This window comes from Vipera ursinii, assembly GCF_947247035.1.
Source record: "Vipera ursinii genome assembly, chromosome: 1".
Lineage (NCBI taxonomy): Eukaryota > Metazoa > Chordata > Lepidosauria > Squamata > Viperidae > Vipera > Vipera ursinii.
The window spans coordinates 173,368,162-173,392,195 of NC_139512.1; the positions used below are offsets into that span (position 1 = coordinate 173,368,162).

Sequence of the window (24,034 nt, forward strand, 5' to 3'; positions counted from 1 at the left end):
AAGTGGAAGACCAGATCAATCTGGGGACTTAAAACTTGACCTCTCCTACAAAGAACGATTTGGAAGTTTGGAAAAATTGCTTAGTCTTCTCCAAGCCTCTTTATAGCTTTCTTTTGCCCAGCCATTGGTAGTTCTTATTTTTCACTCCTAAATTAAGGGTGAATAATCCCTCTTTCTCTCTTTGACTCTCTCTTGGTGGGAGGAAAGGAAGTGAGACTTCCCCTCCCCCAGCCATTCTGCTCAAAACAGTTGGTTCTCTACAGTGAGAAACAAGTGATACGCATAGAGAACAGCTGGTGGGGGATCTTGATTGCTTCTCTCTTCCCTCTGGTGATCTTTTAATAGTTCCCTGGAAGAGAAAGCCAGTGAGTGATAAATGTAGTATCTATGATGGTGGGTGGGTGACAGATGCAAGCCTTATCTGAAAGCCTTGTCTATCCTGAATCAACCAGACCATTGTCTTTATTTACTCTGCAGCCTATTTTAAAACTTGCACACTTTTTTTGTAATTCCTTCCTTCTGAAAGGAATTCTGCTAATATCCTTATTTTTAGGGGTGAAAAACAGTATCATTATCCTTACCTTTAGAGGCTTCCCAACACACAAAGGAGTCAATTAATGACAACCCTTGTTTAAAATAAAATGTGGTTAAATCTAACCAATCAGCATCCAATGTACTAATCACAGGTCCTTTCCGTGACACTTTCAGAGACAAAATACCATCATGATAGGTCCAACTGACGGAATCATCTTCAAACACATTGAAAACTGTATATAGTTTGGTATCTAAGAAAAAAAAACACGAAACAAATATATTAGGATAAAATACATTGTAAAAATGTCAATGGGAAGCAGATAATATTTACAGATTTTTTTAAAATCTACAAAATTACATTTTGCATGAAGAATACTAATTAAGATCCATATGGAGAAAAGCCCAGCACGACATTTGAATACTACATTAATTCAAATTGCTATATCGGTCTCTCAATATGTAAGTTATAAATGTTGGAAAATCCTACCATGAAAGCCAGCTTAATTCAGCTACTTAAATCCAAAGTCTTCATTTTCTCTGTACAGAATATAGTTCGCTCTTTCAATTTACATTGTGATTTGCAAAATGTTTTTCTTCTCTCTTTTGTATTGTATTGCCAGGATTTTTCTTTCTCACTTTTTCTAAGCATCTAATGCCTCCATTTCCATTCTTACATTTTAATTGCCTCATCTGTTGCAGCTACAGTCATACTTTTGTCATCTCACCAATCATCTTGCAGCTTTAACTATGCTGTGGACATCTCACTTGGACTGCCAGTTTGCAAACTAAACTTGGCAACCTTACCCCCTAATCTTTCCAGCCAAATCATCCACATGACATTGACATTTCTCTCTAAAGTTCATTCTCCTTTAGCTAAATTCATCCTCCTCTTCTACTTACTACCATTCAACTGTTTGCTACCATACTTTTTTATGATTCCCATTATTCATCTTTCTCTCAGAATTCATCTTTTTATATCTGTGTTTTACCATTTATGAGGGATTTAAGGCTGGGCGCTACCATGCTAATTTTTTCTAATAAACTCAGTGGCAATTTTCTCTAAGTTATTCCGTTAAATTTGCTTTATTTTATATCAATAATCAGCAGATGACACAAAAACATAATGAAAAACAATAGTGTTCAGTTCTGCATCTCCTATTGCCTTATTTTCATTGCGGTCACACAATTTTAGTTACAATATGGGATATTGATGGTTTCATTTATTTGTTATTATGTACTAAACAATCTGAAAAAAGGAGGCTTACATAAAAATCAGTACTTCCTGAGAACTGTTGCACCAGAAGTTAGATATAATTCTTTTGAGTATCCCATGGAAGCTATAATATATTAGTATGCGGTGTACAATTTCTATCTGCTCAGATTTGCATGGGCTAGTGGAGGTTTTAGAGGGAAAGATGTTGTATCTGACTTGAATAGGTTTTTCACAACTTGGCAAAAGTAAGAATCTTTAAATATTTAGGGATTCCTAAGTATCCTTGGCAACCTACATTTTAGGCTCTGTGAGAATTATTGACTTCCATTTGATGCTCCATATCATTTAACCTTTGAGAGAGTATTGGTTCAGCCAGTTTTCATCCTAAAGACACTAAGAATGCGGAGGATAACACATGTGATATTATGTTTGTTCTGTTGCAGTTTTCCAGATTGAAAATAATTGTTAAAAAAAGTAGAGGCAATGCATTTTTCAATTTTCAAATTTAGATCTACATTTGTCCTTGATGAAAAAAAGGACAAATAAACACAGTGATACATGAGAAAAGTTTAAGAGCACCTCCAAATATGGTTGTACTGTTTGATAATCCTTCTCTTAAGCTATTGTTCTTAAAAATGGATTCTTCTATAGTTTGAGATAGCTACGTTGTGCATATAGAATATATAGATGATGTGTTTAAATACCTTCTTTTTCCTTTAATTTATTTGGGCTGGGACAGCCTTCTCTTCCATCTTGAAAATCAGTCTTTTGTGCTGGCCTGCCATCTGGCTGAATTTCTTCCTGTATTCCACTCTCAGAGGATTGACCACTCAGCGTCCCTTCATTCCAGATTCTAACATTTTCGTCTGAATCATGGCTCCTCTGCTCTCTGTTCCTTCTGCATAGTGTCGAGTCAGACTCCGTATCTTCAACCATATTTGTGCCATTGCAGATTTTAGACGGAGAGCAAGGCTGGGTTATAAACCCAACAAACTTCATTCCTCTTTGAGCAGCATCATTGACCTATATTTTTCAGAAAGACAGTACTAATGCAATGGGGTGGGTATGCATATTGTTCACTAGGAAGGAGTACAGCTGGTTTAGGTATGATGGCTTTATGTGAATACACAGAAAGAAACGTTCATTGATATATGAAAATAGCATACCTATTTTACTATGAATATTATGAAACAGCCAGTTATTCAAGGATTTCAACTAACTGTAAAACATGTATCTTCAGTTTTACAAAAAGCATGATATATGGTTCTTTTGCCTATTTCCATCTGGATAAAAATTAATGATATGTAAAGGGATTTTCTTATGTTATTTATTTTTGCCTTTCTGAGTCAGTGAATACTGACAAGAGCCTGCACAAATCCCCACAATTTACTTGCAAGATTTCAGAATTGGTTTGCCATTCTTTCCTTCCTAGATCCAACAGAGAAGGGTTAGCCCCGCTAGCTTTTTCCCTAACTCAGGACTAGAATTTACAGTCTCCTGGCCTGATGCTTTAACCCTTATACCAAATTAGCTCTTAAAACATGATTGAAATGTCTTAAAAAATCAATGCAAAGCTTTAATAAATGCTGAAGTTCTGGAATTATCTGTTTATGTATATCCTAATAATTCAAGGTGGCAAACATACCTAATACTCCTTATTCCTTCTATTTCCCCCACAACAATAACTCTGTAAGGTGACCTGGGGTGCAAAAGAGTGACTGGCCCAGTAGCATTCACAATCTCCTGGTTTCTAGCCTGGTATTGTATCCACTAGACCAGGGGTAGGCAACCTTGGCTCTTTTATGACTCGTGGACTTCAACTCCCAGAATTCCTGAGCCAGCCATGCTGAGGGAAAAGGAAGAGATTTCGAAGCTGAGCCAGGCTGGCTCAGGAATTCTGGGAGTTGAAGTCCGCGAGTCATAAAAGAGCCAAGGTTGCCTACCCCTGCACTAGACCAAACTGGTTGTCACTCAACATTTCATTTAACACGATATTCAACATTTCATCATGGAATGTCAACATGGAATATTCCAAGGCTGCATTCTGCAAGCTTTACTGAACAGCTGAGAGACTCAGTTATCATACAGAACTAAATATTCAGTGGAATATTTCATCAATAAGGCCCTGGCATTCTTCTGAAGAAGTCCTAGCATATTTTTCTCTTCTGAATTTAGAAATCAGGTTTCTGTGTAAAGCAGGCCAACACAAAGAAATGGAAGGGGGGACATTTTCCATAGCTGCCGCCACCACTGTTCTGTTCAACTTCTACCCATCTTTGACTCAACAGGATCAGCAGGGGAAACGGAAAGAGTAAGGGGAGAACTCAGTGGCAGGAATCTATAAGTGGGGTGCTAGCATTATTTGTAGCGCTTCTCCTCTGCTGCAATTAAATGATTCTCAGTGTTTGCAGGTTACATAAAAGTGAAAACATTTGTGTGAATTTAAAACCAAAATAGTCATAACAATAAAGCCAGGCCACGATTAGCTCTGCATAAAAACAAAAGGGAATACACATACGTACACACATACACACACACACACACACACACACACACACACACACAGTCAAAACCAAAAAGCAATGTGGCATCAGGGAAGGAACTCAAAGAAAGCCCCTCCAAAACCACCCAGGTTTTAGGCTTCTAGAAAACTGACAAGGAGGGGGGGGCGAATCTGATGCCCTTCACGAGGCTGTTTTATAGTATTGGTGATACCACAGAAAAGCGAAGTTGACCAGTTTCAGTATGAACCTCTTGAAATTGTGGAATTATGAGAACTGGTTGAAACAGATGTTTCAGAAAGTAGTTACATTATCATCAAGACAAAGGTTGGTATTAGACATGTGTGGTTTTGTTTGGGAACAGTGTCTGAGTTCTCAAAGTAGGATTATAGTAAAAAAAAAAAAGTGAAATATTCAGTGAAAATGTCCATACCTTCTGTAGCACTTCCTTAACTGCCTCGTTTGTTAGTTTTTCGTACGTTAAAGGACACTCCTCAATCACAAGCCTGGGTTGTTTTGGTTCTCTCATTGGCGGATTCTTCTGGCTAGAACACAGAAAGAAAGCAGCCTTTGTTGAAATTTGACCTGTCTTTGTGCAAAATACTAGCAAGCAAAACTTTTTCATTCCAAAAAATTATAAACCGAATGTTGGCAACTGTCTTGTTTGGGTAGCTCTTCCGTTATTCGTGATTCTTTTGCCCAAACATGTTGCTTGGAACAGAACTGAATTGCCCATTGAGCAGCCTTATTTACATTCCATTTAAATACTAAATATTTTTCTGCTGAAATATGCAAGTATAAATATTGTAAGTTAAAAGGCAAACTTCCTTCAGATATCTAAGAGGTTTCATTGATGGTATTTTAACCATAATGCAGATGGAGTGAGAGTAAGATTTGAGAGGCTTAATTTGAGCTACAAATGCATTACTTTTTTGTAATGGCTTTGGGGTTAGGGGTGCGTGTATGTGCAAGGTATGTAGGAATTTGGGCGTATTAAGAATGTTGTTGAGGGTTGGAGTTTGGAGGTTTTGGTGCAGACTGTTTGGTTAGGTTGGGAATAAGAGAGGGCCGTGGCAGCCAGTTTAGACACCATGAAGCAGAACCTCCCCAAGTTAGCCCAAATTAAGCAGAGTATGGTGGAGGTACCCTGTCTGCTGGCTTGAGAAATATTGGAGGTCTTTGACTGCCAAGACACCCAGAGCTGCAGCAGAGAAATCTGGAGTGGCCTCCCTAGCTGAGTAGCTTGAATCTGGGGTTGGGTTTGTGGTGGAGTTCTCCAAGCTTATGGTTCTGGGAGACTTGAATCCATCACCCCTGAGTGTGAACTTGGAAGCAGCTCAGGAGTTCATGGCCACCATAACAACCATGGACTTGATTAAGTTATCTCTGGCCTGACTCACCTGTGTGTATGTGGGAGGGAAGGTGTTACATATGATACCCGGGTTTTATTTCAGAGCGATAGCAACATGGGGATATTACAATCACTTCCTTGTCTTGGACAGATCACTCCCTGTTGAGCAGGGAGGTAGGAACTATTTGATTGGTACGCTCTAGGCATCTGATGGATTCTTTTGGGTTCCATCCAAAAGGAAACTTGGGGTTATTCTTAGGGGGGTCTGCTTTTACTGAGGCCACTTGTAACAAGAGAATGACAACAGTCTTGGACTCAGTAGGGCTTGTGCAGTTATGCTTGTGGAGCTTGGAGAGTCCTCATTAGTTTTCAGAGGAACCCCAGGTGATACAGCAGCATAAAAGATTTCCAGAGTTCTGCTGGAGGAATGTGAAAAGTGAATCCAGTTGGGTTAATGAACTAGATAATTTCTATCTATCCTTCAACTTTCCCTTTTGGCTTGCAGCTCCAGACAAAATAGTTGCAAAAAGGGTTTTCATGATGACAAATAACTGTTATTATTTGAGGTTCACCAAAACAACACAAGCAATAAATGACTGCCTGCTAAGTCAGAAGATAACTGTTTTCTAACAACTGGTTAGATTTAAATATTTGAATCTTAGGATATTTCAGCTTAAGAAGCTAACAGTAAGGAAATGTTACTGTCTTGTCCCACATTGTTTATGAAGCACAGATAGCTGTGGATTGTACAGGAGTGGAAACTTTTGTCCTGTGAAATGCTTTAGTTAACATTTTAAGGTTTAAGTGGAGCTTAGTACATTCATTATCTTGAGCACTTAACATCTCACACTCACATTTAGGCAATGTAACATACACAAATACAATTTTTAGCTATGTTGAAATATTTCAGAAGAGTTTCGAGAGCTGAACCTGAAGGAGTTCAATAAATTAAAATTAATTGTAAGTAGCTCTCAAGAGGAATATATTTAGAACTAATAACTGTGGCCTTTTTGTTATACAACATGATATTAATATTAGTATGCCAATAATGCTAAGTTTATTATCTTATTGTTTTATTGTTACACCTTATTTATTAAGGTCATGTAGAGTGTTTTTCTTGCATTGTTTGTTCTGTCTCTGGACTAGTTTCCTCCTTTTTAAGAATGCTACAGTTCTCATGCTGAGAAAATATATGAGAAAAAAAGAATATTGTGTATGTTTGCTGCCTAGAGTTACTTATAAAAGTAATAAAGATGAGATAAAATATAAAATATAATAAATAAATATAATCCTATAAAGGGGCAACTTGCAGTTCTGATCAAGCTTTCAAGAGTAATCAGCTTCTCCCCCAATAGTCTGCTTGTAGAGCAGGATGAGAGTAAAAAAGAACAAAGAGGTTGTTAAAAAATGAATCAGATACAGAAAAGAAACACTGAGATGTTTCTCAAGATGGCTAGTCACTTTTGGCTCAGGTTTTTGATGCAGTTTTAGAACAAGCCAACAATTGGGACCCAAACAGACTGACATCAGAGAATGCAGCCTTGAACAAGAAAAATAATGCCCACTTTCTTACAACAGAGGTTTCAGTTAGGTAAAAATATACAAATATGCAGAATGCGGCCTCGTGAGTCGTGATGGGGGTCTCCCGATACTCCCGATACTCCCATGTAACATCTCTACTCCGCGAGCTGCATTGGCTTCCGGTTGCCCTTCGGGTGAGATTCAAGGTGCTGGTGATGACCTATAAAGCCCTAAATGGCAAGGGTCCGGGATATTTGAGGGAACACCTGCTGCCAGCATCAAGCTCCCTTCGTCCAGTGCGCTCTCACAGGGAGGGTCTTCTCAGGGTGCCGCCGATTAAAGATTGCCGGCGGGTAACACCCAAGGGTAGGGCCTTCTCAGTGGGCGCGCCTGCCCTTTGGAACCAGCTGCCCGCGGAGCTTAGGACTGCCCCTGACCTCCGTTCATTCCGCCGAGACCTGAAGACCTGGCTCTTCGAGCTCTCTGGCCCAGGCTGAGAATTTTTAATTTTAATTTTAACTGGGTTTTTTATTTTCTCTCAGGGTTTCATTTAATCTTTTTTAAATTTGTTTTAACTTTTGTATTGATTTTCTTTTAAATATCCTGTAAACCGCCCTGAGTCCTTCGGGAAAGGGCGGTATATAAATCTAAATAAATAAATAAATAAATAAATAAATAAATAAATAAATAAATAAACTGATATCCACCCATTATATAAGAATATATAAAAAGCTACTAAAAATGATTTCACAAAGCCTATTTATCTAGCTTGCTTTCTGATAGGTGTACTATGGTTAAGTTCAGCTTCAGTTTTAAGCAATTCTTCATTGGAGATTTAATTTAAGAATTTCAAATTCTTTCCAGAAGTATAGCTGGAAAGTCACATTGTTGGTCACAGTACCAAGTATTAAATAGCTAAAGATTATCAAATGTGTTTTTGCATAAACTTTCATGGGCTGGATGTAACTTCCTCAGATGCATAAAAAGTTATCTCCACTAACAGGTATGTACAGGCAAGGATGCAAAGAGAACAGAAATGTCAGCAGGAAATAAAAGCAAGGAAAGGGAGATAGTGGCAAGCACAATCATACTATTTTAGATCTATTTCTTTCTGAGGTTACTGCTTGCTTGCTTCCATCTCTCTCCCTATTTCCCATTTTTAAAGGGAGAAGTTATCTAATGGAAATGATTTCATCCTCCAAAGCTTCTGTCATAATAAATGGGCTTAAAAGTACCTGTGACTTAATTGTATCTTTTGTCTTTGAACGCAAGGGTTTTCTATAAGAAAAAGCCATCAGGGTGGCACCAAAATTTCATGGAGGATGGAGAGGATATTATTTTTGCAAATCTCCTGATTTGGACAGCTATTTGCAAGGGGAATAAATGAAGTCATGCAGTTTAACCTAAGCTCTAATTTGGTTCTAAGATGTAACAAAGTTATGATTTGGTTGTCATAATACTCTAATAGCAGGGAATAAATTTTTCAATGAAGGAACTTTGCTCAATACACAAGCTTACTGGAATTTAAACATTTATTGTAGTGCCTACCTGAATTTGAGACGCACAAGCACAACTCGATAGATGTGACTTGCTGGAAAATGTCTTCTTTGTCCAGATGACAGCAAAACAGGATGAATAGCTCCTACCACATATCCTTTATTATAATACTCCTCCACATTCTTTACAATATCCAAAACAGAGCATATTTTGATAATTTCTGGATTTGAGGTAACTAAAAGGATTAAAACAAGAGAAACACTTGATGTAGGATTCAAACATTTAAAATAACTTTTGGTAAAGATTAAGTTGTACAGTGATATATTATCACGGGATGGGTTCACTAGTCACTAGCTATTCACTTCAGATATTTACTAAGACTACCCGCTTTCCAAAGTCCTGCAGCGTTGCGTCATCATAGTGGTGGGAGTGGTGCTCCAGGGAGGGATATGTGAGAAGTCAGGACTATATGCTAAGAGTATTTACATCTAGCAGGATCACACAAAGTTGTGAAGGTCATCCTCACATTGCCAAGAAGAGAAGCCGAATCCAAGAAAAAAAATTTCAGAAAAGAACTTAACAAATAATTTTCAGAGAGCTATTATAAGAAGCAATATTTCAATCAATCAATCAATCAATCAATCAATCAATTTACTAAAAAAAGTACTTTGAAAAGCACAACATTTCATGTTGCTTTGGTTGCTATAGCAGTAACAGAATATAGGAGGTGTTGAACCGTTAAGAGTTATAATAGTGGGTACAGGGGAAAAGTTAAACAAATTATATTTGTTTGTTATGGTTGCAGTACTGACACAGGCCTATTAAAGTATTAAATGAGTTTAAAAAGGGAAATATATATATATCACAGATCTTGACCTATATATATATTGCACATTTGCATTAGGTATTTGTTTTTATTACACACACTCAAGAAATCTGAGTAGACACAGAAGCCTTACCATATATGAAATTCTGCTTTTGACATCAGCCACTGTCCAACTATTTTCAAGCTTTATAATAAAGTAGTATAGGGACTCGTTTTTTTAAAAAAAAATAAAAGTAGAAAGAAAGCATATTCAGATTCTGTGCTCAATAGGAAGCTTGCATCTATAAATGCCAGAACGTTTTCACCTCTCAGTGTAACCAATAATGTATAGCAAAACTTGGAGGTATTCTAAAATAAAGAAGCTGGGAAATGATTGCAGTCTTATTCAGCATTCCCACCACCATCAATAAAATATGAACAAAAGAGAGAAAAAAGCAACCCCAACAATTGGTTTTAGTCTCATGTTGTTTCTGGAGTCTTCATACTTAACCTTACCTTTTCAGGTCCTGCTACTGGACTTCATTGCTTCCATATTTGCTCCAATAGGAGCTTCCATTGAGTTTTTACTGGTTGCCAGAAATGGAAAGGGCCTTCCAGTAATAGAAGGACAAGATTGGATCCAACTGCCTATTTTATTATGATATGTGATAGAAAAATGGCAATGTCATCTCTCTCTCTCTCTCTCTCTCTCTCTCTCTCTCTCTCTCTCTCTCTCTCTCTCTCTCTCTCTCTCTCTCTCTCTCTCTCTCACATCGATCACCTCAGTTACCAAACTAACTACACAAAATTGCTAAGAGTTGTTAGAATTATTAGCAATATGATTATTTTACAAGAAATAATCTCCATCAAAGTACTTTTACAATCCTGAAAATATACATACTTAAATCTATTACCCATCAAAATAAAAAAAATAGTATGCTTTAAATCAAAAGCCAAATGCACAATTATAACGAATATAGTGGCATTTAGTTTTAGGCAATCAAACATGAAGCTCAGAGTATTTGTTACTATTTTTTCTCCTCATAAAAGCTGTTCATCCAAAACCAAATAAATATTTTTAAAAGCTAGTATATAGTTTAGTGGTACTGTATAATGCTTTGTATACATTATAAAATCATTCTATTTAAATTACGAACATGTAAATTCTGACTGTAATATGCAAGTTTTGTTTGGGATTAATTTCTACTAAGTTCTTCTACACAAAAAAGCTGGTATCAAGACCCAAATAGCTTTATGAAAACTTCTTCAAAAAATTCTCAGAAGCCACTTTTGCCGAAAAGAGCTGCCTGTTCTTAGTGGGAAGCCACCTGGGACTGTTTGTTTATTTTTTCAACTTTCTGGGACATGGAGTTGGTTAGAAACAAGACACCCTACAAAAGAAGGAAGTAGCCCTACAGAGTAGTCTGTTTCTAACAGCACAGATGTCCATAAACAGTATAAAACAAAGAAGAATACATTCAACTATATTTGTATGTGATATCTTCAACGTTTCACTTACTGTTAATAACTCCAGCTTAACCCTGAAGGTCTTGAAAAGGGATATATTTCTTCAGAGATACCCAGGTATGACAAGCAGAGGCAGAGAAAAATGTTTGAATAGTCATTTCTAAATTCTCAATCTAATAAGCAGTAGGGGAAAATGAATCAAAGTTTTTCCCCCCTGTATCTTAACCATAAGAAACCACATTTTGCTTGTGCAGTATGTTTGTTCTTCTGAAAGGTTAAAATACTTCACACATACCTTCTAATGTAAAATCTAGCAATATGTACTCATAAGCAGCGTCTGTTTTTGTTTCCACTTGTGGTCTCTTCAGCGTTGAAAATATTTTTCCAGGACTGCTGTCATCTGGATCTTCTAGCTTTCTCAGCCCACACCCCATCTTAAGACCTGGTGGATGGGTATAAGGGGAAAAGTAAGGAGAAGCGAAGCTACAAACTCCCCAGGCACAAAATCAGCTTCTCTGATCAGACTGGTTAAAAGCAAGCAATCTCTTTTTAGATCCTCTTTATTGCTGTTAACCATACATCCAAACAGGAACCAATCTTCTGCTCCCAAGTTAGAAAAAAGAGGAATTTTCTCTCCATATTCACAGCAAGGCACAACGCTCTTAAGGATATCAGGCAACAAATTCAGCAGGAGTACTATTCCTCTTTCAAAAAAATACAAGCTGCTACAAAGTGAGCAGAGATTTTCCATGCCACGTCAATTTTACAGCCAGCCCCCTAATAGTGTGCTGTTGCAGAGGGCACCAGTGAGTGCTTTGTCTGTCTCTCTTGGCTCGCTGATAATGCTGTAGAAAAGAAAAGAAACAAAATAAAGTTAAGAGCAAAACTTTTGCGTGATTACTTACAGTCAGAAGATCTGCTTCAGTGTAATGGCCAGTAAAAGAAGTGAAACGGGCAAATGAAGTCAAAGAAATAGGATAGAGAGCTTCACCATGGTCTGAGAAGAAAATCATTTCCAGAAAGGAAGTCAACTTTAAGAGGAAATTGCTTCTGGCATCTCAAAAGGGAGGAAAATAAATGAAAAGCAGTTCAACTCTATTTTAAATGTGAGAGTTAGTTGCTTACTTCCTTTTCTTAGGGCAGCTGGAAAACTACACATCGTGCTAGTAATGCAGAAAGATTTGACTAGCTAGAGCAGTGAAATCATACTATGTTTGGAATGATTAAATTGCCTATTTGAAAACCATCAGTGGAGCAATCATCAGGGTAATCCAATCTGATTGATAAAAATGGGTCTTGGGAAAGCTCCCTCCTAATGACTATCTTCTGGAACATTTTGTCAATCTTTTAAAATTTATCTGAGTTTCCTAAAATAGTACCTGAAGCATTTCTAACTATTATACTTTGTTTGTTTTAAAATAGATGCAATAATCAAGCTAAGCCAGAATGTGATGAAAGATTTGTGTGACCTCAGGAGATGGCAGCTGGAACTGTCGTATAAAAGATCACCACTTGGAAACCAGCAAATCTGTTACTCATCTTACAGGTCTTTTTTTTTTTTGGAAAAGTATTGAATAGTATGATTCACAGTATTCAGTTTTTCCCCCTTTGGGCATCCCCTAGTGAGATATTTTGGAACACTGTACTTTCAATTTCAAAAACATTTTCCCCAAGAAAAGAGAGTAAATAATCTTTATTACGATGATGAGGCTTTGCATCAAGTCCGTGTGTTGGAATTCAGCAAATTCTCAGTTGCATTATTGTTGATTCATATTAGATAATGTGATAATTGAATTCATTTTTGTAATGATTATACATTTTTTACTTCCTGAATCTGATAGAAAGCCTGCACTTAATTTAAATAAATAACCATTTATTTCCAACATTGCTTAGCTTAGAACAGATTTGTGTATTATAAAAGGCTTATATACTTTATTATAATCCATAATTTAGAAACTAACAGAAGAAAAAAGGAAAGTAATACTGCACATTTCTGTAATCTCTTACCTCAAATAATAGTATCAAAAAACATTTGTCTACCCTCGATCTTTGGAAAAGACTTGATAGGTAGATAAAAATACCAAATCCAGTCTAAACGTATGGCTGACTGTGCGCTGAACTATAATAAGCTGAAGAAAGAGTGGACCATCTAGTTCAAGGGTCCCCAACCCCGGTCTGTGGACCGGCACCGGTCTGCAGCATGCCAGAAACTGGTCCATCTGCAGGATGCAGGGCAGCACATGATATCACGCCCCCTCCAATCCGTAGAAAAAGCTCTCTGCTTGGAACCAGTCCCTGGTGCCCAAAAGGTTGTGGACATGCCAGTAACTGGAAATAGCAGAAGAGAAGAGAGAGAACTGAAGAAAATCACAAAATATAAAGGTAAAGGTAAAGGTTCCCCCGCACATGCGTGCTAGTTGTTTCCAACTCTAGGGGCCGTTGCTCATCTCCGTTTCAAAGCCAAAGAGCCAGCGCTTGTCCGAGGACGTCTCCGTGGTCATGTGGCCGGCATGACTAGACGCCAAAGGCGCACGGAACGCTGTTACCTTCCCACCGGAGTGGTCCCTATTTTTCTACTTGCATTTTTATGTGCTTTTGAACTGCTAGGTTGGCAGAAGCTGGGACAAGTAACAGGCGCTCACTCTGTTATGATGCAAAGATAGTACCAATAGTTCCAATAGGAAAAAGTGTATTCTCAAAACATCTGGAGCAGCAGTTGAACATCTTCGGTATTGAAAAAATCATTATCAATGATTATCAATCAGTTGCAAAAAAGCATCTTTACTCGAAACAGCTCTCATCCTGCGATGACACCTGTAACACCATCAAACAAACTCTGCCTATCCCGGGAAAGAGCTCCGTAGGTAGATAAATGCCAAATTCAGTCTAAACATCTGGCTGACTGCAATGAACTATAAAAATAAAAATCAATTCAAGAATGGAGGGATGCTTATTCTCCATTCTCATTTTGGATCTCATATCCAAACAAGCATTTTACTCCTGGGAATTTTATGCAGAGGACTATTTAGAAATTTGGACTGCATGGACAAGTTTATATGAGTTTCCATTTTTCCTTTGTTAAGTAAAACTGACTTGAAGGTTAGTAGCTTAACGACATACACGAAATAAATAAGATACAATGGCTGATTTAACAGGCAAAGAAGTTGCTTTCACGGTATGCTCTTTTTGCACATGCTCTATTTCGTTAAGAAGCCAAGTTTCCCCCATCTGAGAATAGGGTGGGGAATTCTTAACTTTGCTGAGAACAAGGAAAATAGCAAGGAAATTAAAAACAAGGACGTGAACAACCATGGTCTGCCTTTGAATACGGCTTCAAGGAGAAGTGGGGCTCATTTATCCAGGTGGCAAATTCCGTTTGTGACACCTAACAGGATTTCTCTCCCTCAGTCCAAGAACCCCTTTCTCTCCTTTTTCACCCAGTTCCTTTTCTCCCTTCATCTTCCATGCCTTATGCATCACACTGTTATCCCATCGTCATCCTGTTCTTCACCTTTGTTTCTGCAGAAAGAAGGGAAGGTGTACATACTGGCATGGTTTTCTGTGCACAAGTGTTTCTGTATGTAAGGCAGTTGTTAATATAAGCAAATGAGGGATGAATTAACTTTAATCATGAATGAATGAATGAACTTGATTATCAAAGTACAACATGTATACAGTGAGACTGGCTGAGCAAATCAGCAATTATTTTTTTACAATTAGCTATGTTCTCTCTCTCTCTCTCTCTCTCTCTCTCTCTCTCTCTCTCTCTCTCTCTCTCTCCCTCCCTCCCTCCCTCCCTCTCTTTCTGGTCACAAATGCACACCTGAGAGAGAGCTACAGTTCACAAACAATATAGGTAGAACAAATAAGCAATAGGACATTGCACAAAAATGATTGTTTGCTTACAATTATTTTATCTATTCTTTTTTTTTGAAAGGGTCTTAATTCAACCTGAGAGTGAACGGAGGCAATTATTGTTCAGGGGATCTTGATGACTTTCTGAGGCTCTTCTCTGCAAGACTGGTCCACAGTTGGAGTTTTCTTGGATTCATAATTCTTCCTCAAGAAATAGGTGGCACTTGTGACTAAGAGGGCCTTCACAGAAATCCAACTTGGGTGCTATTTGTGCCATTATTTGGACAGTCATTCATACTTTGGTCAGCTTGCACATTGACTGCTGTAATGTGTTGTGTATGAGGTTGTCCCCCCAAAACATTTGAAAGCTGCAGCTGATTCAGAATGGAGCAGCAAGCCTTGTCATGGCCATATAACACATTTGCTCCATGAGTTGTGTCGGTTTTCACTAGGTGTCGAATGCAGTTGAGGATGCTGGTTAGTGTCTATAAAGCACTTTATAGAATAGGGTTTGTTATAAAAATAACTTGTTTCCTATTGTTTTTGCCAGGGAGGAACAACTGGATTGAGTTAGGATGCTTCCGAGTCCTTTCTTTTAAGCAGTGTCGCCTGATGGGACCTAGGAAGTTTGCCCTCAGGAAACCAACCCCCTTGAAGTTCATCTCTCACCCTGGCTATGTTTAAAAGAACCCCCAAAACTTAGCTCCTTCCTTCAGACTTTGCCTTAGGATGAGAGGTGGATCCTGTGTGTATTATTTGGGAGTTTTGTTTGCATTTTAGTTTCTGATTTTATGATAGGCGGCTCGGTCAGTGTTGAGCTGAGCAGCCTTATCAACTTATTTATTTTTTGTTATGAGCTATCCTGAGTCGTGTACTGAGTTGGCTGTATAAATCAATTTAATAAACAAACTTTTTTTTTCAAAAAATAGATCATTACGAAGTATGTAAATCAGATATCCAAAGCTGTTTTTTAATTAGGTAAACATTAGGGTTTATATAAAATTCCATTTTAAAATAAGTTGGCAAGGAACTTCTAAACTTCAACAGCGAATTTGTAATATAGTTCAGACTCTTGCACACCACAGAAAATATATTTCTGCTGGAGAACAGTTCTCATCTATAGTCTAGTTCAAATTCTGATAGATCGAGTAAGTTATTTTATATAAGCTTAGTGAATTTGACTAATTTAAGCTACTAGCAGACCTTTGCATAATATGTGTACCTAATTTTGAAAATTCCTCCCACATAATGATGGTGTGAATGATTTATATTAGTTATACTAAGTATAACTGATAGAAACAACACATATGGGTGATTCCATATTAGAGAAACTGATATGGAGTTAAGAGAATACTTTGGCTCCATTCTATAGGAAAATAGAGTATAATGTAACATAGGAACATACAGTAAGTGCCTGCAAAATATTACAACAGAAAGACTTCTGTGATGTTATTATTATTATTATTATTACTATTATTAATTTTTTTTATACCGCCCTTCTCCTGAAGGACTCAGGGCAGTGTACAGGGCAATAAATATTAAAAACGGAGTACAAAAGTTAAAAAACAATTAAATATTATGCCCGATATAAACAATAATTAAAACCATGTTAAAAATCCAACCCTTAACCCATCAAACCAGGCCGGATTGCTCAAATAAATAAGTTTTTAGATCCCGCCGGAAGGAGCAAAGGTCGGGGGCCATCCGGAGCTTGACCGGCAAGCGGTTCCACAGGTCTGGCGCGCCCACAGAGAACGCCCTCCCCCTAGGGGCCACCAATCAACATTCTTTGATTGGAGGCACCCTGAGGAGGCCCACTCTGTGGGAGCGCACTGGACGGAGGGAAGTTGACGCCGGCCGCAGGTGTTGCTGTAGGTGTTATACTGATTTCAGTAAATCTTCAGAAATATTTACCAATCCATTTTTCTTTCTTATTCCATAGCAATCACCAATAGTGATTACATAAGATTCTTTAACATGTTCATCTCGATCAGGGGTAGGCAACCTCGGCTCTTTTATGACTCATGGACTTCAACTCCCAGAATTCCTGAGCCAGCTGCTCAGGAATTCTGGGAGTTGAAGTCCATGAGTCATAAAAGAGCTGAGGTTGCCTACCCCTGATCTAGATAAATCCCATTGCTTGTTTTTACATATACCCAAAATAAACAAACGGAAACAATAAAAATGGTTATTTTTAATTTTGAGAATGTAAAATGGGTGTCTAGTAGTGCCATTCTATGTAAGAAAGATAAAGAAGACAATCCTGCCAAAGTATCAAATGAAATCATTGAGAAAGATGATTTCCTTGATGTAAATATGGCTGCACGTTCCTGAGAAGTATAAAAACTAAGACACTTTCCATCTACATAGTAGGACATCTGAGGCTCTTTTTTAGGAAAGGAGTGTTTTGGAAGAAAAAAGGAAAAGAGAGAAAGAAACAGAGAGAAACCTTGTCAAAACTGATATAAGAGACCTGAATGGTAAAGTCACCTCGTACCAAGTGAGCTATGAGATGGGTTGAACAGGGGTGTCAAATTCACAATATCACATGACGTGTCGCGACACATTGCGACTTTTTTGCCATTGCCGGCCATGGGGTGGGCGCAACTTTGTTATGATGCATCCGGCCCGTAGGCCAGCAGTTTGACACCCCTGCAATAGAGTTAACCAGCGAACCAATTATTTTTCATGGTGGCCTCTGTGATTCATGAAGTGCAGCAATCTTCTTAGTGCGGCTATTACAATAAGATAGAAGAGAAGGCATTTCTTCCATATACAGTGTTTCATTAGAGGGCAAATTCAGTCTATAATGGGGAAGACTGGACCCACAGGACAGTTTTGACAAGAGAATTTTTCAGAGAAAAGTTGTCACTGTTGCTCTCTCTTCTATAAAGTGGGTGCAGATTAGAAGGGGGGCATTACTGCTTAGCCAGTTTACAACAAAGCTTGATGACTGCCTTAGAAATGTTGGAGGAAAGAATGCCCCCCTTCCTTGGGCCCTGAAGGTCCAGAAATAAATGCCGCCCCTGGCAGAATGACACCATATAACTCAAGCAGAAAACAAGGGTGTGATGAATTTCAAGTGACGTTTCCTTTAATGTTGAGGAATAGGTAGGTAGCACAATATTTTGATTCAACTGAAAAATGTAGACTGATTTAGAAAGGAGATAACTCTTTTATCTCTGTGAAAAAAGGACTGTTTTGCAAGTGTGTTTGTAATTAAAAATTCTGCTTTCCATGAAAGTGAACAGAAATGGTGGCCGTGGTCTCATGGAATTTCAACATGAGAAAAAGTGAGAGGCTCCAAGAAGAAATCAGGAGAGATGTCAGCTCACAGAAGTGTATCAAGGTCTTTAGAAGCACATTACTTGATTAATAAAAACTGAGATCCAAAAGCTGTCCAGCATATCCTGAATCTTCCCTGATTTCAAGTCAGGTGTAGCTGACAGAAATTAGACACAAAGATTGGAATCTATAGAACTAACTTCAGCAGAACTGAGAAGGTAAGGAACTCAAGGCTGCTGTAGCTGCCTTTATCCTTTTTTCCTTGTTGGAATCAGGCAAGGCCATCTAGCTAGAAGGTTTTGAGCCCTTATAGCACTGGTTCCCAACCTTTTCTATACCTGTACCCCTAGAACACTTCTGATATATTCTTGCACCCCTTACAAAAGTTCGAAATAACGGCAATGAATTATGCATATACACTATAATTTTGAAAACCCAAGTTTTTGCACCCCCGGTTGGGAACCTCTGCCTTATAGGACAATATCACCTGGGCCAATTAAATTTCAGTTAAGATTTAAGGCATACGCTACAATCATGTGTATCATAGAGAGCATGATGTAGCCAAATATTTCAAAGCTCTAGAATGTTCTGGATGGAACGTGATACAAGCTGAAAACTTTTAAGTGTCAATCACAATGAAGACTACCTAGGAAAGGTATAATGACTATACAGGCAATCCTCAATTTACGACAATTGAGCCCAAAATTTATTTTACGTGAAAAATTTAAGTGAGTTTTGCCCCATTTTACAACTTTTCTCACCACATTTGTTAAATGAATCACTGCAGTTCTTAAATTAGTAGCACAGTTAAGTGAATCTGGTTTCTCCATTGACTTTGTCAGAAGGTCACAAAACGGGATCACATCACTCTGGGACACTGCAATCATCATAAATGTGAGTCACTTGTCAAGCATCCAAATTTAAATCACATTTGATCACAGGGATGCTGCAACAGTCATAAGTGTGAAAAATGGTCATAAGTCAGTTTTTTCAGCGTTGTTGTAACTTTGTTTCAAAAATCACTAAATTAACTGTTGTATGTCAAGGGATACATATATTTACTTTCCTTGCTCAGTGTTTCTGGAAGTAGAAGTTAAAAATAAAACTATTCCAGGATTTCTCGATGCCAGCTATGCTCCTGTGCTGGATTCTATTTTTTTACACAAAAATGAAAAATCCTATAGCTGGTTTTTGTTTTATTTTATACAAATGTTTTTGCTTAAAAAAAAAAAGAACCAACAACAGTAAATAATGCTTTATTGAGATAAACCTTTATTACAAAACCACTTTAATCAAAAGATGCAATCTATGGGAACTGATTTGTTCATCTGTATTTATTATACAGTACATTCGTGAAACAATCCAGTCCAGCATAGATTTACCATGCCTGTACAAAGATCTTTTACAGTATTTACTAACAGAACTGCTTACTCCTGTGTGTACAAAAAAAAGCTTTAATAGGTCTTTAATAAATGGACCTGCTTAGCTCTCCTTGTTGCTTTAATATGTAATGCTGAGAACTATGTCTATTTGGAAAAACAAAAAACAATACTGTAATCTTCTGTGCACTACCTTTGTGCCTGAAATCGACTAATGGCTACAGAAAATGTTCAGCTATTAGGTTTACAAAACTTTCAGTACTGATAAAACATGTTTCAGTGCATCCATATTATCTCCTTTAAGGCGGTAGTAATTATAGCAAATGCATACGCTGTAGTACAATGAAGACACTTTATCAGTTTAGGCATAATATTATTTCTATGGCTCGGCAAGCATTTTTTTTAAAAAAAATATTGGTTATGATTTACATCTTTATGAAAGGCTTATGATGATATATACATGGCTGGAAAAATATCCCTATATTATAAAATACCATCCTAAAGCCCACTTGCAACTGCCACGTTAAAGGTATTTTTAGAATAAAAGTTGTATCAACCATTCTGAAAAGCACCTTCTTGTTTTGAAGCTCAAAACAAGATACTTTTGTCATACTGTTTAAAAATAGACTTTCACAATAATAAAGAATTGACATATATAAAAATAAATTTCCACAGTAGACATATACATATTTTACTGAAATAGCTTGTCACTTGTTTTTTTAAAGCTGCCACGCTATGAAAATTATTCTAAACCCCTGAAATTACTATTTTTTTTATTAACAGTTAGAACCATGTATTACTATAAACCTGCATTGTAAAACTATGCTAAGATATAGATAAAATATATATTGCAAAGCCATGTGTTCTGTTATTTAAGACTAAGGTTTAGGTAGAGATTGTATTTTGTTGAGTAATTTATCAAAAGGATTTTTTAGGATATTGAAAGCATAAAAAGTGGAAGGTCAAATGATTTATTATGTTTTTCTGGTTTGTAAGGTAACAGTTGGTGTTCGTATTTTTTTCAAATTTCAAAACAGGCCATTTTTCCAGTAACAGGAAGATCCTGTTTATTCAACATTATAGCACGTTTTCTCAAAATATGGATATATGATCATATTGATATATTATTTAAATTAATTAACTCTAAATCCATGGCTAGTATGATTCTGCTTTGTATTCTTAAGAAACATTTGAACAGAAAAATGTAAGTCCCGTGTATTAAAATATTATAAATCCAGCCTTTCATATAGCACACAAATGTCTGAATATTAAGCACACTCAGGAACTACTGCTTTTTATGGAGAAACATAATAAAAAATAGAACAGTAATAGTTTTGCCCAGATAGTATTCCAAGCTCTGTGATGTGTGAAGTCTATGAAAAACATTCATGCATTCTGACAAGAATTGTGATAGTCCATTATAGAACCAAATAAAAGAAGGCAGTTTTAACACTATTGGACATAATACACTTAAGGTATTTGGGACCTGCTTATTAATTATTTATTATATTTAATGGTATAAAATAGACTTTTGGCCAAATATGAAACAAACCTGATGTTTTTACTGTTCTTTTATGTAGAATTAATTAACATGGGAAATATGTATTATCTTACCTGATAGGCCTATCAATAACTGTAACACAATATTTGGAATAAAGGATTTCAAGTATATTGTTTATCAAGAGCTTCCTTGGATATTCTGAAATATTTTCAGGAAATCAACATTTTATTTTTATATTATACAAAGAAAAAAAATGGGAACCCAAGCAAAGGATTAAAATTAACCCTGACTACTTGAATGTTTCATGATAGTAGTAAGACCATAATAACAGAACACATGGCCTTTTCATGCCTTTCTATATTGTTTACAAGAATATTTACAACTGAGCAAATACTTTCATATATATAAAGAGATGTCAACATCTTTATATATATTTTAAAACCTCTGCAAGTATCAAAACACAAACATTAGTCTGATATTTTCAACAATTCAAATTATTTATATTTGACATAAAACTACTAAGGTCTATTATCATAAACATTTATACAAAAGGTATAAAATACTTTTCCGGTTGATCTTTTGTCATAAAGGTGCACACCTATTTATTAATGTTACTAGAAAAGCAAATGTTTGGAGTCTGAATATAGACTAAATAACTCCAGCTATATGGCGTATATAGGCATCCAATATAATGTTAAACAGAAAATGAATTTCAAAATAAATTATTTAAATATTGCTGGCATAAAATCTGTAAAACAATCCCTAAAAAGTATTTTTTAAAATATTTTAAAAGCTGACTAGATAAATTAAAATATGAAAACATATTTCAGTTAAAATTGGAAAATAAAGGAAAAATAATTGACTGTTAATTACAAGAATGGGCTTCCATAGTAATTAAGTTTTTCATGTTTATTTATTCTGATATATTAAGATTGAGAGATTGTAATAAAAACTTACTACAAAAAGATATAAGCAAACTTTTCTGATTTGTGTAGTGTTGTGTAGAGGAATATAGAATTTTTCCTCTAGACATGATATAGGCAGAGATCCTATTTGGTTCTGCACTCAAACAGGGGAAAAGCTATTATCTAAGTGTATGCAGTATTATTTATGCCTAAATTGCATTTTCAACATTAAACAAAAGACATATACGTATAATGTTTATAGAGTTTTAAGAAAATTATCAGCCATAAAAATCAGAATTTTTATATATATATTTAATTATTATATAATAATAATAATTAATTATTATTATTATTATATTTATTTAATTATATATATATATATAAAATTAAATAAAAATAAATAAAAATAAATAAAAATAAATATATATATATAGTCCTATAGTTTTTAAAAAGGACTAAATCATCTTCCAACTTACTGAAATTAATTCCAAGAAATGTAAAAAAGTTTTTTTAAAATTATATAAAATTAATTGAACTGAAATGGAAAGGTTCAATAAAATAATGTGCATTTGATATTTACTAGATTTCCATCTAACAAAAATGTTTTTTGTTTTAATAAATCACCCTTCTTTTTATCAGATGAAGATAAATGCTAGGCTTGTCTTGTAATATAGAGGCTGCTTTTAAAATTTATTGTTTAAAACAAGCAATATATGCATAGTATGCATATTACAAATTATTGGTCTGTGTCACCATAGTAGTATACCAATTGATAACAGTAACCATGATTTTTATCCTGCAGTTTATGTTTACTAACTTTATGTTCATAAGAGCAAAGACTTTTTAATATCCTTACAAAAGAGAGGAATTTTGTATTCAGCAAATATAAGATCCTACAAAATTACATAGTTTTAAGAGTTAACATATTTGATAGATACCTAACATTTTATTTTACAGAGTCTGTAGAAGAAGAAGTATTGAGCATACTGTCATCTGATCTGTAATCTTTTCTTGGGTGAAAGTGAGGATTTCGTGCATATCTAGGCTTCAAACTCATAGATGAAGGATGAGAAAAATTTCTTCTCACTGAATGTATCCTGGCTTCCTAAAAAAATAACAAAATAAAATCCACATTCACAAAACCACACAGCTTTACACTGTAATGCAGTTTAAACAAAAGCATGAAGTTCTGCTAAATAAGTCCAATTAAAACAAAGTTTCCAAAAGGAAAATGAGCAAAGTACAAATACAGCCCAAAAAGAAAGACAATATTTTCAAGATATAGAAATCAAAGGATTAGAAATAAAAGGCAAAATATATAAATTGCAAGCATTTGCTGATGATTTGGTGTTATTTTAGAAGAACATTTAGAGATGATTTCTAAACTATTGGGAAAGATAGAACAGTATGGAGAAATGGCAGTACTGAAAATAAACAAAGAAAAAACTAAAGTAATAGTAAAAACCTTAAGATAAACAAAAAAAAACCCCAAATATCAGAAAAAACAGAACTACAGATAGTTAAAAAGGTTAAATATCTGGGAATACAGTTGACAGCAAGATGTTCAACGATAAAAGAAGATAATTATATAACATTATTAAATCAAATAAAACTGGACATGGAAAAATGGAAAAAATTGCAATTTTCAATACTTGGAAGAATTGCTACAGTGAAAATGAATTTACTACCAAAAATCTTATTTCTATTTCAAACAATACCTATAACATTGGAGAATTTTTTTTCCGTAGATTTGAATTCACTAATTTTGAAATTCATTTGGCAAGGTCAGAAAGCTAGAATTAAGATGAAAATGTTACAAGATTTATTTATTTATTTATTGATGGGATTTATATCCCGCCCTATCTCCCGAAGGACTCAGGGCGGCTAACAACAAAACATATAATAAGTACAGAAATCAAGATAAAAATAAAATTGAGAAAATCTGTGCAATAAATTAAAATTAGAGAATTTAAAAAATAAATTAAAATTTCTAAATATAAATTAATTAAAATGCCTGTCAGTCCAGGTCAGCCTGGTGGAACAGGAGTGTTTTGAGGCCACGGCGAAAGGATTGGAGGTTTTGGGCCATCCGAAGCTCAGGGGGGAGCTGATTCCATAGGGCTGGCGCTCCCACAGAGAAGGCCCTCCCCCTAGGGGTCGCCAACCGACATTGCCTAGCTGACGGTACCCTGAGGAGGCCTTCTCTGTGTGAGCGTACTG

General features: G+C 36.0%; 2 protein-coding genes across 3 annotated transcripts in view; both read right to left on the bottom strand.

Annotated features, from left to right (window-relative positions):
- The window catches only part of RFTN2 (raftlin family member 2), a 34,340-nt gene extending 22,357 nt beyond the window's left edge, over positions 1-11,983 (bottom strand). The window contains exons 1-6 of one of the 2 annotated variants that reach the window (XM_083349724.1): positions 11,795-11,983; positions 11,185-11,331; positions 8,669-8,852; positions 4,682-4,793; positions 2,452-2,770; positions 582-785 (exon numbers count right to left, since the gene is read on the bottom strand). In XM_083349724.1, coding sequence (XP_083205850.1) covers positions 582-785; positions 2,452-2,770; positions 4,682-4,793; positions 8,669-8,852; positions 11,185-11,323 — 958 coding nt within the window. In that variant the 5' untranslated portion in view covers positions 11,324-11,331; positions 11,795-11,983. Of the gene's footprint in view, positions 1-581; positions 786-2,451; positions 2,771-4,681; positions 4,794-8,668; positions 8,853-11,184; positions 11,625-11,794 lie in introns of those variants that run through there. The other variant, XM_083349723.1, reaches the window with a different exon arrangement.
- Positions 11,984-22,541: 10,558 nt separating this feature from the next.
- The window catches only part of BOLL (boule homolog, RNA binding protein), a gene marked incomplete at its 5' end in the record, with an annotated part of 44,800 nt that continues 43,307 nt past the window's right edge, over positions 22,542-24,034 (bottom strand). Inside the window, one exon of the mRNA XM_083368720.1 lies at positions 22,542-22,919. Coding sequence (XP_083224846.1) covers positions 22,761-22,919 — 159 coding nt within the window. The 3' untranslated portion in view covers positions 22,542-22,760. The remainder of the gene's footprint in view (positions 22,920-24,034) is intronic.